The sequence below is a fragment of the Rhinolophus sinicus genome, linkage group LG06, assembly GCF_036562045.2.
Source record: "Rhinolophus sinicus isolate RSC01 linkage group LG06, ASM3656204v1, whole genome shotgun sequence".
In the NCBI taxonomy this organism is placed as follows: Eukaryota; Metazoa; Chordata; class Mammalia; order Chiroptera; family Rhinolophidae; genus Rhinolophus; species Rhinolophus sinicus.
In genome coordinates, this window is record NC_133756.1 from 143367977 (window position 1) to 143394500 (window position 26524).

Genomic DNA, 26524 nt, shown 5'->3' on the forward strand with positions numbered 1-26524 from the left:
TAGAAAGATATATTAAAATAGGCAATAATAAATTGCTAAGGCATCTCTCAAAACAATGCTAAACAGTATGCAAAAACTGAAAAAGAATGATCTTAAACAGGTCTAAAAATATTGCAGTCAGGCATCTGTAAGTTAAGCTTTGAAACAGAAGGGAAACTTCTCCTAAAACTTATATTCAACAAGAAATGTTCATCCCATAGATCACAATTTAAGTATTAAAGCCGCCATTAGAACCTGACTGACAAATTTTCACAATGGCTTACCCTGACTTCTCAGGAGGAAGGCTTCCAGATGTTAAAACTCGTTCAAACAAAACTCGGGTATTATTGTCCTCTAGGGTAATAGAAGAGTTTTTAAATATTAAAAAAATTCAGTTTTACAATTCGTGTATTTGCACATGAATTATTTCATTTAATCCTCACAAAAATCCTATGCAGAAAGGTAACTATTATCACACCCAATTTTTATAGATGAGGAAACCTGAAGATCAAAAAAATTAAGTGAGCTATAACTAGAAGTCAGGTCTATAACTAGAAGTCAGTTTATCCCTCCTTAGTTGAAATATTAAGCAATTTAGAACAGTGTGGTATCTGAAACAGACATCCCATTTGCCTTTTAAAACTAATGAAAATTACATATCTGCTACCATTATAAGTGTCAGATTATTGATAGTTTTAAAATACATTGAATATGAAGGATGGCTAGCTCAAATTTAGATATAGTTGAGTTTATTATTTTGCAGCACCAGGATTACTGACTATTTAACTTTAAATTCCTGTAAGGTACGATAATATCCAGATTGGTAGGTAAATATGCAAATGGAAAATGAATTAAGAATGCTCATGAGAGGTGAATTAAAACTTAAGAGTCAAAAAAAAATTAAAAAATTAAAAAATTAACTAATGCTCATCCTTCAAGACTTATCTCATGTCCCCTTCTCTATGACACCCTCTAGAACAGTGCCGTCCAACAGGAATATAATATAGGCCACATATGTAATTTAAGTTTTCTGCTAACCACATTTAAAAGAGTAAAAAACAGATGAAATTAACATCAATATATTTTATTTCACCCAAAGATCTAAGTCCTTATTATTTCAACAAATAATCAATATAAAAAACTATTAAAGATATTTTTACATTCTTTTTTCATACTAACTCTGAGATCTAGTATATATTCCACACTTGTACCACATTTCATTTTGGCCTAGCGACATTTCAGGCGCTCAATATTCACTAGTCGACTGGTACCATAATTGCGCAGCACCACTCTAGAACTTAAATTACGTTCTCCTCTCTGTGCTTCCAAAGTACTTCATTTAGGGCTCTATTATAGTATTTAGCATTGTTTTTTCATGATTGCCACCATCATCATAGGTAGTTAATATTTACAGTATGCCTACCACATTCCATATATGTCAAACACATGCAAAAATTTACATAATTCTCTCTATAATCCTATGAGAGATACTCTTACTATGGCCATTCTGCAGATGAGAAACCTGAAACAAGTTTATACACCTAACTCATATTTCAAGTTTATACACAGAACTCATGCTGCAATTAAATACCAAATGATGATGTAATTATGTTTACACATCTGATTCCCCCATGAAAATGCTCTGAAGGGAAGAGTGGAGTTCTTTTCACCGTTGTATTCCCAGACCCTAGTAACCAGAAGGTACTGAATAAATGATGGATCGACTGATCTAAGACACTGATTTGGAAGACAATAATGCCAACATCAGATATCATCCTCATTTTTAGAATAGCAAATATACATACTAACTATTCTAAAAAATCAAGCAAAATAGTTTAAAATTGGTGAGGAACATTAATTTCACACAAGAAAATTTTTTTTTAAATTAAATGCTCCAGTCTCACTTTTTGGAGTTAAGTCCTTTTCCAGAGTGTAGAATCACTAAGCTGAAATACAAAACCATATTTAAATTTTATTCTTTTCTACTATTTAGGTATATGGAATTGCTATATTTTTCTGAAATATCATTAAAATCATTGATCTATACCTGTAATATCTAATTCTATAATCATTTACATGGCACATAATTGTATATTTCTTTCTTAAACCATTTTTATAAGAGGTCATTTTTAATCAAGAAATTACATCTCCTGGACTATAGGTAACTAGACTAAATGAGATATATACATGTATACCATCCCTTAGCTCAGTGCCTGGTATAAGGCAGAAACTCAACAAAAGATGGCCATTATTATTATAACAGAATAGGGACATAAAAATAAAGATGCTAATAAACATAATCTTTGGTTTTGAAATCTCTTCCCAAGTAGCCTCAAAACATTTTACTTTACTCCTTGGGCATCTTTGAGTTTTGGTGGTTAGAGGTTTTGTTTGTTTGCTTGTTTGTTTGTTTGTCCTATCACCCCCAACCCCTAACTTCAGGCTGGAAACGAGACATGATTTGCCCAGAGTCACCATAGATGAGCATAAACAACTCTGTGTCTCCCAACTCTAAATTTGCAGCTTTATCCTACTGCTGACGGGACTTCACTGATGATGCATTAAAGATGCATCCATTCTGCAGAGTCAAAAGGCATCTACCATTACTCAATAAATATAAATTCATGGTTGATAGGCCACAAATATTTCTTGAGTGCCCATCAAGTGCCTGGTTCTGGTGTGATGACATAATTCAAGAAGGAAAAAACCCAGCAACATAATTTCAGAGAATGATATTGATGGCTTCATATTAAGTAACCATCATAGATCTACAATCTACTTACCATTGAGGTGAGAAAGATAGTCAATATAGGCCAGAACATATTCTGGAATGTCTCCATATTTCTTTAGCCCCAGCTCAAAAATCTTAAAGGCAACAGATTTGTCCTAGAAGTAGAGAAAGTACTGATTTCCATGAAATGTCAAAAAGATACTCAAAAGAATATTAAAACTAACACCTAAATATGACAAAGTTACATTAAAAATTAAAATCATGTTACGTAAAAATTGCTGAGCTGAAAACCATTCAGAAATATGGAGTTTAATAAAGCATAAATTAGCAGGCAGTGGGTATTTGGATCATGCTCCATGTAACTGTATAGATACACTTAGACTTCCCTTATGATATGAGCAATTAAAGCTTAGTGATAGAAACTAGAACTATCTTTCTTTTAATCAATATATCTCAGATGAAGAAAATTATTGTAAGTTATATTTCAGTACCTACCTTACTACAGTAATACTCCATGAGTGCTGCAGTAACATAGACATGGTGGCGGGTTCTGGTATCTTCTCTTGCTTTTTTAAATATCATTCTTCCAGATTTGATACCTTCTGCTCTTCTTGCAAATTTCATATACTGGATATATACCTATGCAAAAAAAAAAAAAAGTATTTGTTTTCTGTAAATTAGCAGAATTCAATCTCTGTAGCATCCAGTACAGGCTCACCTTATTCCTATAGTAATGTTTTCTGTATAAGAAAGCAATCTTGACTACCCAAGAAATCATAAGTAATATAGATATTGCACTATTTAAATCCACAAGCAAATCTGTTCCGGTATTAAAGATGTATGTAAATTAATTTAAAAGAACTGATATAATTCACCTACCACAAAATTCACCCTTTAAAGCATACACTTAATTAAAAGGTTTTTTAGTATATTGACAAGGTTGTGCAATCATCAACCCTATTTAATTCCAGATCATGCAAATTAAATTTTAAGGAGGGAATAAGAGTGCAACTGTGGGAAAACACTCCATTAATATTCATTATCCAATACCTAGAAAACTCAAGTTTTGATCTAATACAAACATGTTTAGCAATATATGTTTAACTTCACATTTTCTTGGTTCATTGCTTTAAAAGTCCACTACTCTATTTTCAGAGACCATACAATGTAACTTATTGATAACTATTTATGAGCCATTTTATATTCAGCACCTATGGAGTGCCCAACACATGAAGAGTATGCAGTACTTGTTCAATGAACAAACATCTCTGGATGAGAACTAGGGTGATTATGAGCAGGGTCCTGATTTGCACAATTTTGATGATGTCAAACTATGTTGCCCAATTTTGACCAATGGATGGATAAGTGAATGAACTGAGTTCCTTGAGGAAAGGAACTTTATCTAATATGTCATTATACTGTTGGAATATAGCATAGTGCATAGCACAGAGTGGTTTGCTAAATGAAGTTAAGAATGATTAATAAATGCCAGCAATTAGAGCAGTGGAATGCCAATATAAACAAGCAAAAAGGCAGTACAGCTGGAGCTGACTGAGGGAGAGGGTCTAGCGCCCCATGCATGGGCCTATCCCCTTCCCCTCCCACTGAAAGAGCGCCACTGCAGTTCTACAGAAACTCAGGGCTTTGAAAAGCACTATTACAGAGCAGAATTCAGGAGAAAGTGAGTTCCTATTCAATCTCTCCACAAGATGTTGGTTTCTCCTGCCTCCATTTATTTAAAAATAAATATCTATTAAGCAACAATTATGTGGCATAAATAACTTCACACCATGATCACAGAAAAGTGTTAGATACAGAAAGCCCCACTGTAGCTGTTACATACAGCTGCGTTAAAAAAAAACAAAAAACGATCTAGCAGAGAGCAGATCAGTAATTGCCAGGGGCTGTGAGAGAGGAAGGGTTCACTACAAAGGGGTCACATGAGAGAATTTTGGAGAGTCATCGAAGTGTTTTCTATCTTAATTGATGGTGGTCCCATGACTCAGTGTTACTGGTCAAGATTCATAGAACTATACAATAAAAACATAATTTTACTGTACAAAATAATTCTTTTTGTTTTTGTTAAAGCAGATTGCAAAGGTGGAAAAGAGATCTGTAAAGTTACTCACCAAGGTGGGGTCAATATCCTCAATTGCCAGGAGTCTGTTATATATACTGTGAACTTTCTCATACTTCATGCGACTCTAAGGTGGTAGAGAAGAAGTGGATATAAATATATACTCTAAACAAACAGGATTTGAGCTCTGAGGAATCCAGTGTCTACATCCCCCAATGGCACCTGTTCTGAGCATAAATATATAATGACCGAGCTGAGGGCTAATAAGTGTTCAAGTCTACCGAAAGCAACATGCTTGGCAAAGAGGCAGCCAGAAAGAAAAGTCAGTCTTGCAGTAAAAAAATCCAATTATAAGAAAGTTCTAAATACTTTTACTCACCTCTTCATAATCTGCATATGCAAAATAAAGAAGCATATTCTTCTTTAATAAAGTGCTTATGGCTCTTTCATATATATTAGCAGCTTCATCACTAAATAATTTGGCATTATTCATATCCTAGGAGAAAAAAAAAGTAAAGCTCACTCTCAATGATTTTAATAGAGCTGAAACAGAATAAAATACACACTCATTATATATACACACATGGACACATATGCATTTCTGGATTCTAAAAATATTCCAAAGACTTCTTCTATTATTTTAACAGAAGAATCACAAAGTACTCTAAATGATTCATCACTTTAATGCATTAAAAAACTGCCATTATACTTTAATTCTGACTAAAGAAGTCTAATCATAAAGAGTTTCGCTAAGACTCATTGATATAAAGTTTTCAACATTTACTCCTTACTACCAAACGTCAGTGTAATGTTTTTAGCACATTTACTATAACCATGGAAAGATCAAAAGGTACCAAAGGGAATACTCACCCCCTTCTCTGCGAGCAGTTTACTTGACTGCTCCAGATACTGGGCAGCTTCATACCAAATATCAGGGTGATGGCCCAGCACAAGTAGGCACTGTTCATAAGCAAACATAACTAAGGGAAGACAGTCACAACATTCAATTAAAATAAACGTTATTTATGAAACTATCAATACAAGCATCCCAACCAAATTATTAGGCTAAGACAGGGCACTCAATAATGAATGACAATTAGAAATAAAAAGCTTTAGTGATTTCTGGCACCATCATCCACCCAAGCCCCATCCATACATCATTTATTAACTTCATATTTATTGAGCAACAATATGCGAGGAATGTGAAAGACACTGTGAATACGCCAGTGAATAAGACTTCCTATACTCAAGAAGTCTGTAGTACATTGAAAAGAGCAACATTAAGAGAGCAATTATAAAAAGTAATAAGTATTGTGATGAGGAAAGTACAGCGTACTCTTGAAACTTACAGCAGCAGGACTTAACATAGTTTAGGGACTCAAGAAAGGCTTCACTAAGGAACTGACATCTAAAGCGAAACCTGAAGAAGGGATAGAAGCTGGTCAGATGAGAGAGTAAATGGAGTGCAAGAAGAACAAGAGTAGATACAAAAATGGTGTAGGCAAAAAACAAAACAAAACAAAACAAAACCCCATTATTTGCAAAGGCCAACAGGTGAGAGAGAAAGGCAAGACTGAGGGATTTTTGAAAGGTCTAAATTCTAGTTCTGGCAGTGGCGGAGTAGTTTGTATAGGATTAACTCTCCTGAAAATAATATTCATAAGCTAAAAAAAAAAGGCACTGGAGAATGACCAAAAGAAACAGAAATCAGAGAAGACAGAACCTTAAAAAATCAGAACCACATTGGGTGAGATCAATATTTAACATGGATTTTACCCTCAAGGGCATACAGTTCTGGGATAACTAGTACTCAAATCAAATGCTGAAGTCTTACTGGCTTGAGATAAGTAATATAGATTTCTGGGCTATGAGAGCAGCTGGAAATTAAGGGGGGAAATCCCCTAAAAGAGAGAGCCACAGAAAGTGGAGCCTGAAAATCATTAGCTGACCCCCAGAATATACATAGATAGGAAAGAATACGAAGAACCCAAGCAGAAAGCAAAGCTGGAAGTCTGAAAGAGCTGAATAGGTATCTCACCAGCTGCCCACTATAATGGAGACCAAGTTTGGAATTTGAGTCCCATCAAGTTAGAGGGTGTGGGTAAACACCTTGTCCTTCCCATTTTGTTTTAGGAGTAAAGACCATGTCCCAGGATTAAGAGATTTACCCTAAGATTAAGGGCAAAACTAAAACAACTTAGCAGTGTAAAACCAAGCCATCAAAAGGTCTAGGTGATCTGCCAGTAATTTAACTCCCTGCTAAAATAAAACTCAACATTCTTCAGAGGACGATAACAAAATCCAGTCTTTACATTGCATCACCTGTACATCTGTACAGGAAAAATGTTAATGTTTATATTGTGACAAAACAGGAAAATGTTACTCATAGTCAAGAAAAAAAGAAACCAACCCCACGATGGCTCAGATGTTGGAATTAGCAGACGACAATTTTATAACTACTGTTATAAATATGTTCAAGTATATAAAGAAAAAGATGGTAATCGACATGGAATTGCAACAGAGAAAGGAAACTATAAAAAAGGAACTGTGAAAAATACAAAAATTTCTAGAATGGAAATTTATAGAACTGAAAAGTAAAATATCTAAAATGAAGAATTCATTAGATGGGCTTAACATTGGATTGGATATGATAAAACAAAGGTCAGTGAACCTGGAGACAGAGTTATAGAAATTACTGAATCTGAAGAACATAGGAGAGAAAAAGACGGGGTAAAGAACAATCTTGGTAACCTATGGGATAATATCAAGTGGCCTAACATACATGTAACTGGAGTTCCAGGAGGGTTAATCTTATTACCTCTTTTTGTTATAAGAGTCTGATCTTCTGTACGAAGAGGGTTGCTCTTTTCCCACTGTATGTATTTCTTCCACATGTCCACCTGCTGAGCTTCTTGCGGAGTATTCTGAGGAGGCACTGAGGGTGCATTGCGGTCCAAACCTTTCATCACTGTCTCATATTCCTAGACAAGCATTTAGAATTCTGTAGTGAGCATAGGAACAACTCAGATATACAGGACGGAGTTGATCAGTTTGGAATACTTTGTTCAAATGCCTATTGCTTCCAAATACCACTTTGTTAATATAATCTAAAAACCATTTTAAGAGCAGGGAGAAAGATAACAGACAATTACCTACTCAAGAACAGGTTATCAGGACTGCGTGACTAGAGTACCCCTAGGCCCTCTCTATCGGTGATCTAGGAGGTCACTCTCTAGGACAGAGGAGTTGACATATCAACAAGACAGATGAGCCGGTGGCATCATTACTGCCATCTTTGGAGAAACCATCTGGTCTTATAAAATTTCAATAGTTTGTATTACCAGGCTATTTTCCTAACTTCTCACAGTGTCAATGAATAAAGAGGTATGCACGCAAGAGAAAAATCTGTTTTTGAGAACTCTGTTATTAGACCACAGAGTAGTACAGCATTCACATATGTATGAGCAAATAGGAGGGAAAATAAGAACTACTTCATAATTCTAGTTAGAACCTTGTCCCTATGACCTATTTTTATATTTAAAAAAAAAATGATTTCTTCCAAACTTGATTTATTTTGTCCTTTAACATGTCTGTAAAGAGGTATTTCACTTCAACAGTATCATCTTCTCATACAATGCAACTGTCATTAGTTAAGATTACTAATAATTGAAAATATTGAGTAATACCAGGGAAAGCTCTTCTGCAAACATCATACTCATAACAATCATTAAAATAAGTGGCCTGATAGAATTTCATACCTTTGCTACACGCCTAGCATTCATGTAATCTCTACTCCGATCTTCGATCATTTTTTTAGCTAAATGAATATTGATACCCTAATAAAAAACAAAGGAAAAGGTATATTATCTTTAAATTAAGTATATTTTTTATTAGTACAATACAGTTAATTTATTCATCTACTAAGTTACTTTAAATTTAAATTCTTTACTTTAAAAGATTGTTTTGGTTAGTAAAACAAAGGTTCAATCACATTTTATGTTTCAGAGATCAAGGAAGATATGCTTATGTCTGTTACGAACTGGCAGTGTATTTCCATAGATCAGAAATTTCTAAAGATAGGGAATGATTTGGAAAGGATCAATTATTTCATATAAAATTATACTAATAAATAATAATGTTCAGATTCATCTGGGTGAATAGCCATGACTTAGCTCTAAAAGCCCTTTTTAAACTAGGTCTGCATAACTTGAAAAATTAGCATTAGCAAGGAGACAAACATTATCACTCGTGTCTAGCAGTTCTCAAAGAGTAGTTCAAGGATTCCTGATCCCCAAGACCCTTTTGGGGCTGAGGGGATGGTCCATGAGATCAAAACAATTTTCATATAGCACTAAGACATTATTTGCCTGACTTACAAATATACTTGGAATTTTTCAGAAGCTACATGATGTTCAGCATCATAGCAGATGGAATTTAGAAGCAGATATGAAAATCTAGCTGTCCTCTATTAACCTAGATACTAAAGAAATTTGCAAAAATACAAAACAATGCCACACTTCTCACTAAATTTTTTCTTGTTTTGGCAAATAGTTTGTTTTAATGCTATTTATGTTAAAATATAAGGCATTTACTATTGTAAAATTCAAATTAATTTTTAAAAATCTTAGAATTTCTCAGTTTTAACTCCAACATGCTAAATTTGATACATAAAACCCTTATTAAAATTCAAAGTTCTTTGTGGTTTTCAATAATTTTTAAAATCTGAGGACCAAAAGTTTTGATAACCACTGCTCATGTCTATAAGGGAACGGTTTCAATATTCTACTTAGTTCTTCCAAATCACAGTACATCTGAGGAACTTTCTTTTAATGGTAGACCTTATGTAGCATGTATATATACTTATTAGCTCACTTGGTTAAAGCACATACCAATGAGACAAAAATCTTGGATTGCAACTCCATATCTCACAAATGCAAGCCAATAATCTTATCACTGTAACTAGGTAATAGAGATGCATTGCAACTGATTATTACTACTGAAAAGCAATTCTAAAAAGCTATCATTTCATAAGAGATCAATGGCAGTGTGTGTGTATGATTGTGTGGGTATGGTTTAGCATTGAATAAAAATGGTTTTGTAAGAATTATAATTCTCCCAGAGTATTCTCTGAAAAATAACCAATAGCAATATAAGATGCTCAAAACCTTGCAAAAACATTAGGAATGGTTCTTTTATTGCAATCAATTTAAAAACATACATGTGTAGCACTGATATCCAGCTACCTAGTTACCTGATGCAAGAAAGGCTAAAATCCACAAATCTACAACGCATAAAAGTAAAAATGGCTTTGTTATAATAATCATTCTGGTCCAATTTACCTCTTCATACTTGTTATAGTCTCTCCAGAGTTGTTCAATGTTGATCATTGGGTTAACACAACCCCGTTGATAAACCCTTCGAACAGCTGTTATTCTCTGATTTTCTGCATAAGATCCAACAGCTTCCCTGGTGTTGGATAAGACATGCCATCAATTATATTATAGCTAAACCAACTGTGTACACTGAAAAAACAACCTATAAAAATACTTACACGCCTTTTAAGAAATTGATGTAATCCACCCAAATCTAAGAAATAAAATAAAGTGTTATTATCTTTCTTGATATTTTCAAATTTTTTTAGTGTATATATTAAAAATTTTTTAACTCTACCTGATAAGACATAATTTCCATTCCAATTTTATCCAGTGCAAAGTCATATGCTTGAGCCATTTTTTCTCTGAAATAAATGTGAGATGTTTTTTTTAAATTGTATTTATTAAAATGTATCTATAACTAAAACAATCATAACGTCTGATCATATGATCAGAATAGCATTTAAACCTTTTGTGTATATACACAAAATTGTAAAGACATCTTTGCAAGAATATAAAGTAATCCTTTTGTGGTTAGCTTGTCAATGTCATTAATGTATATACCATATTTTGCCATGTATAATGTGCTCCCTGTATAAGGTGCACCCACAGTTTTGGCCCAAACTTTCAGGGAAAAAAATCTTTCATTTTAATTTTTTAATTCAAATTTTCATTTGTTTACATTTACGTACTTGTGTTTTGTATTATAAAGGAATTTTAGCATTTATTTTTTAACATATGGTACAAGAAATTTTATGCAAAAATAATTACAAAACATAAGAACAAATATGAAGTACAAGAAACTTTATGTACTGGTAACAAATTTACAATATTTATGCATCATAGAAGGCCAAGAACTCTTCATAGTTGCAAGTTTGTCATAAGTTCAACAAAACCAATGATTGTGTTCCAGAGTATCATTTTGTATAATTGGTTCCAATCAATCATTATTGATTTCTAGAGTTACACTTTTAACTCATAAGCATAAAAAGAATTTAAAACATTTATATAGATATGGAATTAGTACCACCTATGTATAATGTGCATCCTTATTTTTCCCTCAAAAATTTGGGCAAAAAAGTGCACATTGTACATGGCAAAATATGGTACTTTCTTTTCTTTACCTACTGCTTGTTAGTTTATCAATAATAAGGCCCAGGTTTTACTTATCTTTATATCCTTTAAACTGCCTAATCTTATATATAGCAGAGTAATATGTGGAAATATCTGGTTTAAGGAGGTTAAGTTACATCTGAAGATATATCAGCTCTGAAGTAAATTTCAGAGAGAAAGAACTTCCTCTTCACTATAAGACAATAAAGAATGAGGAAAAGAAAAAAATTCTAGTTATAAAAATAACTAGCCTGCTTGTTATATACACAAATAGTATTTGAGAAGGTCTATTATTTAGATTCAGCAAACATAGATGGGTGGGTGTAAGTCATAGCGGGGAGATCAGCTACACTACAATAGAGTTGTCAAAAGTGCCCTGGAATACTTAAGTAGCACATGGCATCGTAACCTGCCAAGGGTAGTGCCATGCTGAGTAATATGCTTCTTATTAAATTTGACAAGCCTGTCAACAATGTGATTCCGTGTGGCAAATGTTCAGTGTTTCAATCATAGAAGAGGGGCTTGGATGATTCAATTCTACAGAATAAGACTAACACCAGTGGCTCTTTTGAAGTACTTTTTCCAAGATTACTGACTTCTCAGAGAATTCCAACTTTTTAAATCCTTAAGTCTCTTTCCAGAGTTCAGAGAAGGTGTGAGTTACTGTGGGATTGACTGTGCCTGGGGATGACTTGCATTTTAAGATCCTGATTTAACTTACTTGTAACTTGGAAGTTTGCCCTTGGTTTCTCGGACATATGAAAGATAACACTTCCATAAATCAATGTGCAAAACCTTCATAAGGCATCTCTGAAATAGCTATAAATAAAATAAAATATTATCAGAATGCACAGGTTAAATTTCACATGTACATGGGTGAAATGGAACACTAAAAAAACAAATTCAGCTCTTTTCATGAATTTATCCTCTTGCAAATAAATGGCAAATAACAACTTCCTATTTTTAGATAATCAAAATCATTCTGATGATTTTGGTCAGAATATAATCACTTTCTTTTCCAAAATTTTTATTATGACCATTTTCAAGCATACAAAACAGTTGAATAAGTACAATGAACTCCTACATAAATCACTACGTAGGTTCAATAATTATTAACGTTTTACTATATTTGCCTTATATTGGGTAAGTCCTAAGTTAAGTGTCAGCATAAAATTCAAAGTATATTTTAATAGGACTCACCTTTTCAACCTTGTCATAATTTTTAGCTTTAATCTGAGAAATAGAAAAACATAGCATTAATATTTTTTCTAGAATAAAATACTACCTCAATTTTTTGACTAATCTTGCAAACTCATCTTTATACTTTATTAATTCTACCTTTTAAAAATAGCAAATAGAAGTTCGAACCCAAGATTAATATATGCATTGTAAATAAGCCTTATGTAAATCGATCCTATATGAATAGATTTTCAAACACTCATTTATGTTTAAACTTTGTGAATTTAAAATTTTGTAGAATAGTCAACAAGATGAATACAGATATACAAGGCATAGTAGGGCAGAAAAAAATTGTTAATTTGGACTATACATAAATTCTAGTCACCCAGGCAAACTACTGTATTCCAGGCACTGGGGCGACCAGTGAAGAAAACACGCATAGTCTATCCAAGTTCTCATAGAGCTTACAATTTTATGGAGAAAATAAGTGCCAAGATGGTGGACGGACAGAATGCTATGGGAGCACTTAGGCGGAGCATAAAACATAGACTTAAGGAGTTGCAAAAGATTTCTTGAATGAAGATAAGATGTTAAGGATGAAGTGTTATACTGGTAAAGAAAGGGAGGAGTTATTCCAGGCAGGAAGAATAGTATGTGCAGACAAAAGTTAATTATTACATTTCCCTTTTTTGAATATTTTCATCAGATGGTAAGTAGGATTAGGTGCTCAATTGTGATATATCAGCGAATCTTTGTTTCACCCTGATAGGTGAATAATTTGGCTTGTGGTCCTTTTCTCTCAGTAGTATATATAAATCTGTCCAGTTTTCTGGCTTCAGATGCTGCAGATAACTCTGATGAGTAGTTTTGCTGAAAACTTGCTCTCTCTCTCTGGAATTTGTAGGATTGTCCCCTTGATCTTCAGAGTTCATAAATTTTCACAGGATAGCCCTAAATAGAGATAGGTCTTTGCTCTTTGGGGCAGTTTAGTCAAGGCTCTGGAATCAGACCTCTTGGGTTCACATTCTGAGTATCCACTTAACCTCTTTTTTTCTTGATCTGCATAGAGGATAATAGTACCTATTTTGTAGGGCTGTTGTAAGGATTCAATTAGTTAATGTGAAGTCATCAGGACATTGCCTGGCAGAGTGAGCACTTATAAGTGGCATTTGTTATTATGAACATAACTTTTACCTGGAACTCACCATGTCCTTTGAAGCTAGACTTAACAATTTTTTAAAAATTATTGCCTCTTCCATCTGTTCCCTTTTTTCCTTTTAGAACTCCTATTGTACATCTATCCTCAAAATCTATTATTTTCACCCTTTCTTTGAACTTTTGCTCTAGGTTTAAAAATATTTTTCCACTAGATTCTCTAGGCTGTTAATTTAAGTCTCCATGTCACCATTCTCCTCCATTTGACCTATTGCCATGGTTGGTTCAAAACTAATGGTTTTGGCTCCAGAGTTTTTTTTAATATTGCAATTTCAGTCTTGCTGTGTTCATATAATTTTGTTCAGGTTATTGTCGCTCCTGCAGCAGCTCTATTTTGTTGGGGGTCTATCCCGACAATTGTACATTCTTTCTTGTTGCTGGATCCTTAGCTGTGCAGCTTCTCTTTTTTTTTCCTCCTGTCTATTCACTGAAGCTCAGTGTTGGCAGGCCTAGAGTAGCAGGTGTAGACAGCAAATAGGCTGTTGGTAGTCTTCCGACAAAAAACCAGAAAGAAATCTTTGCTCAAGAATAGGGAGGACTCGGCCTGGCTGATGTCCACATTCTTCTAGGGTGGAAAGGCAGTTGAGGTGTTCCAAGTATTTGAATGGGTCAGTTTCTTACTTCTTGCCCTAGGCTCTCCAGCAGCCGTCTTCTTTGAGACAGCCATAAAACCTCAGGTTTCCCTGCATCCAGCTGCTTGGCTCAGTACAGGCAAATAGGTTGAGAGTGGGAGTGAAGTAAGATGAGTTCAAGTCACCAGCTTCCCAAATGCAATGACAGATTATATACAGTTCTTACAATAGGACAGGAAAACCAAAACTACTCATTGAGAAAATTGGCAAAGAATATGAATAAGTGATTCCCAGAAGAGAAAATGCTAATGGTTAAAAGTAACATGGCAACACGTACAAACTTACGAAATGGGAAAAACAAAATAACAAGTGTAATTTTATACCAATCAGAATGATAAAAGCGTAAAAGGGTATTAATACTACTGAAGCAATAAGTAAAAGGAATTTCACACATTGCTGGAAGAAATATGAATTCTTATGGCCTTTATGGAAAGCCAATGGCAAAAGCTATTCAAATAAAAAATACTTATCTTTTGACCCAGCAATTCCACTCCTGGAATCTACACCATAGAAATAAAAACCAGGATATAAAAGTGCTTGTACCAAGTTATTTACTGTAAACTTTCCAGCAGCAAAAAGTTAAAGTAAATGTACACCAATAGAAAAATGGTTTAATAAATTATGGTGCATCCACATCATGGAATATTCTATACCCATATAAAATTAATTAGGATTGTAACACGTAGTTTGGGGAAATTTCCGTAAGATTTTATTGAATGAAAAAAGATAAAGATATATACAGTATATATGTATAATATAGTCAGTTTTTGTGAAATAATGAGCAAAATTAAATCTTATTTGTATATATGTATGTTTTTATGAGCATGGAGAAAATATGGACTATACACTAAGTTGTTAATATAGTTATGATAGGCAGAGTTCTATGAGTGGAGGAAGAAATAAAGAAAAAAAGACTGTACTTCATGTATTTAATTTATACATTTCAATAAAAATTTTGTCTAAATATATGTGTTAAGCAATATAAGCCAAAAAATTTTTACATTTCTTTCCTACACCAATTGGTCCGACATTTTGGATTCATCAATTATTTGCTTCAATTGGTATTGGTTCAACACATATGGAGAAAGATACTTTTGACTAACATAGGAAGACCCTGACCTTGCATACATGGCCACTGACTGTCATTCATTAATTCCAATATTCTTTGATAGCCCCATTATAGAGCCTATAGTGGTAGGATTCCCAGGGCAGCTATAGCCTCATTATTTTTAAATATCATGCAATTTTTTTCAAACTATCAACCTGCTTTGGAGAAGCAGTGTGATAAAATGAAAAGAATGTGATTACCTTGTATCAACTACTGAATCTCTCCCAGCATCAGTGTTTGTTCCCATTTATAAAACGCGAATGATAATAACTACTACAAATGATTTTTCAAGGATTGAAAAGAAAATGAAGCATCTAGACATTCCAGGTGTTCATAAATCATACCAATTAACAAAATTATGAACCAAAAGAGTATAAAGTTTTCATTACATCTTCTCTAAATAGAGCTATGTAAACCAAGCAGCCAGCAAGAGCAATGTTATTATAATTGGCCCCATTAGAGAAAAGCAAAGGTTACCCTGCAGGTCATACTCAAATTCAATTATTGGTGAAGCTAGCACAAGAACAGGTGAACACCCTTCCTTTGGTTACCCTACTACTACTCCATTTTTCTTTGAAAGATTATTATCCGAGATATTGTTTATTAGTATTTATGTGAAAACATCTTAAGTTAAATATTCTTAAATATATTTAGCACAGTTATGTACATTTACACAAGAATCTACTTGATAACCAAAGCTTGGTTTAAATTTTAAAAATAAAAATTCTTGATACTGCTTTGAATTTTGTTTTGACATCAGAAACTCTCTAGTCTATCATTAACCAATCAAAAAGCCTCCATTTAAAGCTTTTTATATACATACACACAATTTTGGAAAGCATACTAGAACTTGCTCATATCTATCTACTAAAAGTAATGTTACGTAATTTTAAATGACAGGCTCTTTAGTTTTCAGTTCTCAAACTTGAATATGCAGTCATCTGAGGTGACTGTTAAAAGTGTGGGATTCTGTTTTGTAACAGGAATCCAAAGTTATTCTAATGCAAAGATTTTTTTAAGTGGTTGGAAATATACCAAAATATGAACACTCTAAGAGGATGCCAAAAAAATGTATACACATTTTAAGAAAGGAAAAAACTGAATTAAAATTACACTGGTGGAAACCACTTTGAGCACCTCTTGTAATTGAAAAGTAAAACACGACTTGTATTCATCTTATTGGTATACGAGTATATTGAGTACTACAATTTTATTAATTTTTTTTCTTAAAATGTGTATACATTTTTTGGCACCCTCTGTATATGTTAGTGTGATGGAATAATTGTTTTTCAAAATTTCTATAACATGGTTATATTATCTAATTTAAAAAATAATTACAAGAACAATTAAAGATAATTTTAAAATTCTTATCCTTCTGATCTATCTACTGTTAATCATAAAATATTTGTCATATAATTGCAATATTACATTTTTGATAAAGCAGTTTAATTTTACCAAAATATGACAAGTTGCTATGGAGGGAAAGGAATAAAAAATTTTTACTTGTTAACTTCCTATTTTTATTTTATAACTTGAAGAAGATAATTGGATTATGAAAACTAATTAAACTTTAAATTTAATTAAACGAGTGGTTATTTGCGGAAGAGTAAACAACATATTGAATACATAGATCTGTTCCTGATACTTTTCAACACTTCCTATTTCCAGTCCTTTGCTAATGTCCACAATTACTTCCCAAACATTAATCCAACATTATCTTTTGTAACTAAAATTATCCTCTGGGCAATTACTGAAATTAATGATCACTTACAGCAGACTATTTAATTTTGCAAAATGTAAAGCTTGTCAGAAGAAAAAATGTCTAATAAACCTTTGACGAACTGTAGTAACATCCATTTTTAACAGTTTAGATTAGCTGTGACCTTTGCCTGGAACATTTTTATATGGAGATCTAAAGAAGACATAATATTTACCTGATCAAATAGTTTTTCCTAATACTAGGAATATTTTTCATATTTTGTTGAAGCTTTTATAAAATGTTAGTGTAAATGTCCATAAAGCTAACATTTTTCTTATTAGAAAAAGAAACCTATACATATAAACAGCATTTTGGCTGATTTCCTCAAAATCAACTTTTTTTTTTCCTTATAATATACCTTGGGGGAAAAAACAAATTCCATAACATCAGAATTTTTAAAAAACGTTTTTTAAATTGTCAAAGTAATCATTAAGTAATTGTACAATTAATTTTAAATGGTTCAAAAACATATTTGACAAATGAACCCAACTGACATTATAACTCTACACAGGAAAGTAAACAAGCCAAACAATCCAAAGGAAAAAGGAAGTCTCTATATACTTTTAGATTTTCATAGAATAACCATTTGGGACAACTCAATGCTTGTGTTTTAAGACACTACTGGGTCTAGACCCCATCTCAAGGGAGTTTACATGGCAATTGCTTAAAATAAATGAATTGCAAACCCACATTCCTAATTCGTTTCCTACATCTTTTCTAAGGTATAGCAAATGCACTTTTGTGGAATTTAAAGACAATTAATTTAAATTGAGTTTGAGCTGCAGAAACTACCTGATTCTGCTTGTCTTAATTATCTAAAAAGGTTAGCCTGGGAAACCTGAAAGCAAGTGGAATCCTAAACACAAACCACATCTTCCATTCATTTACTCTTTTTCAATACTGTTTTCTGCTGCTCTCCAATATCTTAAGCCCTGAAAAATATGGAGGATTACAGAACATAGGTAGTTTTAAGGAATTTGGGAAATATTGAGGAATGGTACTTTCATCAGATCTACCAAAATTTTTAAATTGCTGAACTAGCTGCAGAACATTCTCCTTTCCCCAGTCTAGTCCCAAACTTCATGTAAAGGGATCAGGAAAAGTGTGTCTCCAAACAATTCATTTTGAAAATTTAACAAATTGTGTGCCTACATAGCAGGCTCTTTTCTAGCAGTGGAGATACAGTGGTGGATTAAACTAAATTTTGTAACTCATGGAGTTATATTTTAGTTAGGGAGTCAGGTAAATCAATAAACTAGGTAGTTTTAAATTTTTCCTATATTGTATTACTTTTTTAATTTATAATTTTCCTATTAAATGTAGTTGCAAATATATGCCTACATATACACAGATTTAGATTTAAGAGATTCGTTAAACCTGTTGATGTCCCATGTTTGCAGTTCCTTCAGGCACTTAAAATGTATCACAGAAACAACTTATTTTTTAAACATGAGTGGGAAGTAAAGACCACTGTTAAGAGTCTCATTATGACTGAAATTAAAATTTGCTAACCAAAAGTGTGACTACCTTCAGTTCTAGATTAAGTTTACATTCATTTTGCTTCTCTGTACTAACCAAATTAAATATGAATTAATCTTCCACTCTTCTGAATCAACTAAAAAATATTTGTAGTGTGTGCTTAGGATTTAGCAGGTTGATATAAGAATATGAACCTGAATTTTATTAAAGATCTTATCATCTAGTCAGAAACAAAATTATTGGAAAGAACATAGGAGTACATTTTAAAATCTATTTTATGTATGTTCCATGTCCTATAAAATTGAGGAAAAGGAGTTCCGTGCAAATTAGTTACCAAGGAAAGTTTCACTGAGCAGATGGAATCCAGACCACTGAGAAAAGAGGTTTGCGTAAGTCAATGAAACGTAATAGCATGTTTCTGAAGTTTTCCGTGGAATAGGGATGACACCCACACAAGACAATATTTATTAGGAAAATAGGTTGGCTAATTGTGGTGGCAGTCCATTACAGAGAGGCTAAAAAGCTAAGCAGAGTTTAAATCTGATACACAAAAAATCAGATGTCACCCAATAATGAAAGTGTGGAGACTACATAGGGTTGGGGTTGGTTGGAGGTGGGGAGGAAGACAGAGGTGTCTTTTCAGTGCCAGGGGACGAGACAAGCAGACTCTAACAGAGAGAATAGCTAAGAGGCTGTTGCTGTTATCCTTAATGGGGGTCATAGTGGCCTGAGCTTTGAGGCAAGGGGAACAGGGAGAAAACAACAGTAATGTTGTGGGAAAAACAGATATTTTTTTCATGGAAAAAAATGTGGTTAATTGCTGTAAAGTTTACTTTTTATTAGGTTTAACGAGATGACCATAAATAAGTCAGGTTGAAATTATTTAAAATTAGGAGATAAGACTGGTTTTCAAACAAGACAGTAAAATGAAAGATGTGCACCCGAATCAGTGGTTCAATTTCTCAAAAATATCCATTACCCGGCAGAGAAAAGGAGAACCCCAAAGAGTGCTTGAGATAAGAGAAAAAGGATAAAATCATGTCTAAGAAGTCAAAGAACATTATAAGCAAAAGAGTCCTAATGGATGGTGGAATATGCCACAGGTGAAACAGATTGAGGGTGTAGGAAAGATCAGTGGATCTGGCAGTAAGAAAGTTATTGCTTGTCTACTACAAATTTAAAAGTTGAAACAGTTCAACTTTTTAGAAGTTGAAATCAATGACAAAATACTGCTACTACCAGCAGCATTTATTAAACACATAATATATAAGCACTACTCTAGGAGTTTATATGTATTAACTCATTCAATCCTTAGAACATTCAAGTAAAATACCATTATTATTTACTCCTTAAAAGATGAGAAAACCGAGGCACAGAATAGTTTAGTAACTTGCCCAAGATTGCACAACTGAGCTCTTAGCCACTGCACTGTACTGTTCTTCAGCAAGATACAAGGATGTTCACTAAGAGTACTTGTAATACAGAAAATTTGGAAACCTAAAGGACCTAAGGCAGAATAAATTATGCGTTGTCTAAACAACGGAATGGGTTATACATATATACATAAACTTTAAAAGCAATTATATATATATATTTATAATACTGAATGGAAATATGTCCATGTGTTATTTTTAAAAGGAGGTGGAATTTTAAAGATATATACACATTTGGTATCTATATCCATCTACTACTCTCCACCCCCTGCCACGTGTCTCTATCTATCTATATAAAGTGACATAAACTCCGGAGAAATATACACAAAACTGTTGGACAAAACTGTTATCACTAGGAGAAGTGAGATAATTTTTGTTACATACTTCCATAACACATTTAAATAAATTTCTGTAACAATTTCAAAGCAGTAGAGTCGGGTTTTTGTTTTTTAAGAGAAAAGAAAGCAAAAACGTATCTGATTTCAGGCAGTAAATTCCTCTTTTGAGTAATTCATTGAGATTTTTCCCTGGTTATACTCATTTTTAAATGCTCTCAAATTCTTAGAACTACAAAGCTTAAAAAATTAAATTGCTAGATAAATCAGGCAAAACTGATTTCCACCAAGACTGTTACAACTAAACTAAACTTGATTTTGGCCCAATTTATAGGGCATCTGTCAACAACAATCACCTAACAGCTATAGACTCAGCCTGTTTTACTATTAAACTCTGCTCACAGTAAATACACTTTGTCAACACTATGCCAAACATTACTTTTTCAAAAATAACTAATCTTAAGGAATTTTGAGGTAAGGAAAATAGAGCATGATATTTTACTTGAGAAAAATGAGTAATTTGGTCTGAAGTAACAAAAATCACTAATTTTCATGGCTCAATTGGTTTTGCTACTGTACCCCACTATGTCATCTCCCCCATCATTCATGTATTGTATACGGCTTTCTAAAACGGTTAAATTAAAATTGAAAATGAGAAACATATATAATCGTAGGAGATCCTCGAGCTATCAGGAATGTCAGAAAATAAAGTTTATAAGCCACTAATCTCAGAAATGGTATTGATTCTGTACTGCACAGCCAGAGCAGTGCTCAAGTAGATGTGTGGGTTCACTTCCCTCAAAGGTCTAATCAGTTTCTTTCTTTCACATTAGTCTTTTCCACCCTGCTACTTTAATTTTCAGCTTTTATGAATTATCCTCTTAATAAAATGAAAATCCTTCCAAGCAAATTTAAAATGATTCAATAATATTTCTCTAGGATTACTACATGAACTTTTACACGTTGCCTTAGAAAAGGTCTCACCCCACTCTCATTTGAGTTAATCTCCCATTTGTACAGTCATACTTTTCTTTAAAAAAAAATGTGGAGTGGAAATTTTTGAGCAAAAAACCACTTACTTAAAACTGTTTACAATTCTTTCATCACTCACTATACTTCTCACTGCATACAAATTGAGAATTGCTATTTTCAAAAAATTAACAATTGAAGTATCATTGGACAAAAGCTTTAGTTTACTCATTCCTCTACTATAGATCACTCTACTTTCACTAATCAATAATTTCCTTCCCATTTTAATAGATTCCTATCAGAATACCATTTTGCTTGCTTAATTTTCAGTGGCACCAGATGGCATCATAAATTTTTCTATGTAGTTCCTTGTTACTAATTCTATATATATATTTATACTGCTGAATCAAGTATTAACATTTATACGAAATCCCTAGTATCATGAGTAACTCTTCATCTAGTCTTTCTTAAAATCACTTTTCAAAAACAGTATTAAGTGGACACAAATTCAGTGGATTATATTTCTCCACTTTTTGAGCAACTTGTCTCTTTCCATTATTTCCCTATCAATACAGACTTATGAATGTGGAAAAAAATCAATTTCATTTTACAAAATTTATAATGCATTCATCAGATTGAAATATTACATTTTTATCAATGCTGCTATTTCAACTTTTAATTTTAGATCTAAAGTAATAATTACATTCTGCAACTGCCTTTGCTACCTTTTATCCAATAGTATCAATATTTGTATGACCCAATTCTAGTTTTCTCAATCCTGTATGCAGTTTATTTCTATTTAATTGAAATGAGTTAATTGCACTTTCTTTAAAATGTTTATAAAATAATCTCCAAATCAATCCTTTTCACCAAAACTGTACATTTATTTAATCTTTTTCTTTCTTGCACAAATGACACATGGGCCGTTTTTACTAAAATTCTGACTTTCAAAAAATCATTACCTAGTTCAATTTGAAAGATCATGATGGCAACCTTTGTTAGTGAGATACCAATTCTAAATGGTCTAATGAAATGATTACAAATGTGTAAAAATATTTGAAAAAAAGATTTGTTAGTTTCTTATAAAGCAAAAAAACTGGAAATATGAATGTACAATAAAGGACTGGTTAAATAGCATATATCTAGAATAAACTACTTTAGCATATTTAAGTGATTTTATATTGTAAATAACAAAAATACAGTACCATGTGAAAAACATGTTACAAAACAGTTTTAAGATTTTATTTTATAGTCTTAAAAACCTAACAGTGATGAAAGGTAGTGGAAATATGGATTATTTCCCCCATTATGTTTATACTTTTTAAATTTTCCTACAACACATTACTCTTTAAATAAGACAAATACAAGTTTTATTTTCCTTTTTGAATGATTATGACAAGTTTTTCCCTCATCTCTCTTCTTTCAACTTCTATTCATATGCTACATCATTACACTTGCCATTTAAAATTGAACAATTCCAAAATTTTCATTCCTCCATGTATGTGGCTTCAGTGACCACTATTTATGAAAGTCTATAATAACTATTTTTTCAGTACTCTGTCTAGGTATTATGGCATTAACTCATTTGAAAACGAGTAAACATCATTAAAAAAAAATCCCACAGGACATGTCTGTTTTCTCCATCTAGTCCTGCTGCTGGTAATTTAGACTGGATGTTCCAGGACATGGTCCTTTTGTGGCTAATATGGCTCAATAAACACTTCCTTTCAGAAAATAAAATCCCACAAGGGCACTGATTTTTATCAGTTTATTTCACAGCCACTAGAATAGTGCCTAACCTATAGCTGACATTCAATAAATAGTTGCTAAACAAATGTGGGTAAAAATCATAGATTGCATATTCATTCAAAATTAACTTGGAATGGAAATGTAAAAAGTGTAACTTTTATAGAAAGCTTATTATGAGTTCTGCAATTCTTGTTAAAACATTAACTTAAAAAGTCTCACTTAAATTAAAAGGGTTTATTGTTAAAACATTAATTGAAAAACCACACTTCAATAAAAATGTTTAGAAAGAGTGCTACATATTATACAGTCAGTCAAGTTAGACCTGGATTCTAATATACAGGTCTAATTTTGACCAGGCTTTACGTAACAGGTTACTGGAGCTCAGACTTCCAGAAGCTGTGACATTATGAATAGGAAAACAAAATTTTCCTCACGCTGTTTCCCAAAGAACCTGAGCTTGTCACCGTCCTTTCCCAATCACTACCTAAACCTGAAGGAGATCAGGGGAACAGCAACAAGACTGCTGTTCTGTTCCCCTTCCCTCAACCCCTCATCCTCCCACCATACGCACACAAATACAGCATTAAAATAATCTAAGGATGGACTTTCAAATTTCAGGTTGAGATACACTGTTGGAAAGAAACGCGTGCATGTTGGAAAACTAGATTTGATTAAGTGTTTAATTACTTCACCATTGGGAAAACTAGTTTACTACATAAAACTCACACGTCCAAGGGATCTCTGGTTCTCAAAAGATGCCTTCATGATTCTTATACCTACTATTTTCAATCTCACTGAATAGCTCAAGAAAATGTGTACTATGAATCAAGATTTTTCTTCCAATATTTTATGGGCAAACCAATTATAACTACCAACAGAAACATACTCTTAATAATCTCCTTAAAACTATTATCATTACATATGGGTAATTCAAGCTTCCTCTCATGTCCTTCTAATGTTGAGTTGCAAGTATATAAAAAGCTCAAGACATGTATGAAAAAAGTAATTTGCAAACATAAGATTTGAATGGGAAATATAGGTTTTCATCGATGAAATGAAACTAAGTACAAAGCATGTATTTGAAAGAAAAAATACTGAAAGCAAAAATGCCAAAACAAAGGAAAATATTGGTCTTTCATCTCAGAGCATAGTTATCATTCCTTTCAATCTGACATTGAGAAAAAAACATAAGCAATGAAAGTTAACACAGTATTTAGCTATATCAAAATTACTGGAACTTCTAAATAGCAAATCGTGCTAAAGTTGTTTCCCTTAACTTCCCTTATAGTGTTCCTGAAAAAAAGAACAAACAGAAAAATGTGGTAAGGATATCATGTCTATGAAAAATAAATCCAAGGGTCTTTAAACATATGAAATGCTCAATCTCATTCATAAAAGAAATGCAAATCACACTGATTATAATTTACCTATGAATACTGGCAAAAATTAAAGTATAATATGTGGTAAGAGGATGTGAAGCTAGTTCTTTTATTAAAGTTTACCAATGGTATTTTTAAATTGTTATAACCTTTCTGGGAGGCTATCTAGATACAGAAAAATTTAAAAATCCATATACTCTTTGATTCAGCAATTCCCATAGATACAGGAATTTAATATATTCACACAGATGGAAATGACATGTACACAGATATTCAATGTCGTAATGTTTGTAATAAAACAAGTTTGGGAAGAATTTAAACGTCCTTCAGGAGACAGGTTAAACAAAATATGGAATATTAAGCACTTGTTAAAAACTCTTAAAATTTACTTCGTTAAGCAAAAAGAAAAAAGATGGAAAACAGAACATAAGATCACATAATTATTCATAAAAAAGGAGAGGGAAAAAAATATACTGAACATTTGTCACTGGGCAGGGAAACTAGGTGGCTTAAGTACAGGTAGACAAGACTTTTTATTGTAGGTCCCTTTTGTATCTTGGATTTTTGAACTATATTTTTTCAAAAATATGAGGTCAGGCAATTAAGTTCGCTAACTCATCCTAGAAAAAGTGCTACAAACGTCATTGCTGAGTATCACTAGCACCTTCGAAGTACTCCCCTTGGGAACCTATGCACCAATGCCAGCGCCTAAGTCACCCTTCAAAGCAATTTTGGAACTTTTTCTAGAGTGGCCATCAGAGCTGTTGTCGTATTACTCTTGATGTCCTGAATGTCATCAAAATGTCTTCCTTTCAATATTTCCTTTATCTTCAGGTAAAGAAAGAAGTCATTGGGGGGCAGATCAGGTGAATAGGGAGGGTGTTCCAATACAGTTATTTGTTTACAGGCTAAAAACTCCCTCACAGCAGTGCTGTGTGATCTGGTGCATTGTCGTGATGCAAGAGCCGTGAATTATCAGTGAAAAGTTCAGGTCATCTACTTTTCATGCAACCTTTTCAGCATTTCCAAGTAGTAAACTTGGTTAACTGTTTTGTACAGTTGGTACAAATTCATAACGCCTCTGATATCAAAAAAAGGTCAGCAACATCGTGCAACAAGTTCGCCAACTTAATTGTCACACCTCATATCTATTTTAAAACTCTTCAGATACACAGCCTTTTGTGGCTTTTTTTATGTTTAACCATGTTTCTGTATTTCACCATTAATTCTCAAAACAAATATTCCAAATACTCTAAATGTACAAAATAGGATATGCATTATGCACATAGAAATTAAATATAAAACTGTTAAATTTAACTACTTTTTAAGACAAGGACTTTTGTAGTTTCTAAACACCTAGTAGAATATAAGCATTTTAAACAAAAATAATCTTAACACAAACTGATAAAACAAAGGCCAGAGGTACATACTACCATAAAAATTTAACTGATTTAGTCAGGTAATTTTCAAACCTAAAAGTGAATATAAATTAATGAAACAAGACACTGCTGTCACCCACATTTTGAAAGTGTATTATAAACTATAACATTTAACAAGGAGATTATTGATGTACATAGGTAAAAATCTAACTGAAAGCCAACATTTAAGAAACTGCTGGAGGCCACAAACTTTATAAACTTCTGGCACTAAACCAATCAAATAAGATTTACCAAATTTATTTATAAACAAAATTCATAATCATTTTCCTCTTAAAAATGAAGCTAAAAAATACCATCATCACAATTCTAATAAAAGTCCTTTTATTTATGAGAACTTTCATTAGAACAGAATGACTTTGGGGGAGAAAACTTAAGATAACAGTTAAGAGTAACTTGATGGATACTAAATGAAAAGTATCCTTTAAAATATATTTTTTTGAGGAAGTTATATACTGTATCAGAAATATCCAAAAATACACATGTAACTTTGACAAGGTTATTGTATTAACCATGCCTGTCTTTTTTCACTCCCATAAGTTTTTCCTGGGTATGGAACTTTGACAGCTCTTTTCTATC

General features: G+C 32.7%; 1 protein-coding gene across 1 annotated transcript in view; it reads right to left on the bottom strand.

The window, feature by feature from the left end:
- The window catches only part of CSTF3 (cleavage stimulation factor subunit 3), a 63713-nt gene that overhangs the window by 6961 nt on the left and 30228 nt on the right, over positions 1-26524 (bottom strand). The window contains exons 4-16 of the mRNA XM_019738568.2: positions 12473-12505; positions 11994-12091; positions 10458-10524; positions 10339-10373; positions 10127-10253; positions 8546-8623; positions 7606-7768; positions 5658-5767; positions 5167-5283; positions 4840-4914; positions 3206-3349; positions 2763-2865; positions 264-333 (exon numbers count right to left, since the gene is read on the bottom strand). Of these exons, the coding sequence (XP_019594127.1) occupies positions 264-333; positions 2763-2865; positions 3206-3349; positions 4840-4914; positions 5167-5283; positions 5658-5767; positions 7606-7768; positions 8546-8623; positions 10127-10253; positions 10339-10373; positions 10458-10524; positions 11994-12091; positions 12473-12505 (1220 nt within the window). The remainder of the gene's footprint in view (positions 1-263; positions 334-2762; positions 2866-3205; positions 3350-4839; positions 4915-5166; positions 5284-5657; positions 5768-7605; positions 7769-8545; positions 8624-10126; positions 10254-10338; positions 10374-10457; positions 10525-11993; positions 12092-12472; positions 12506-26524) is intronic.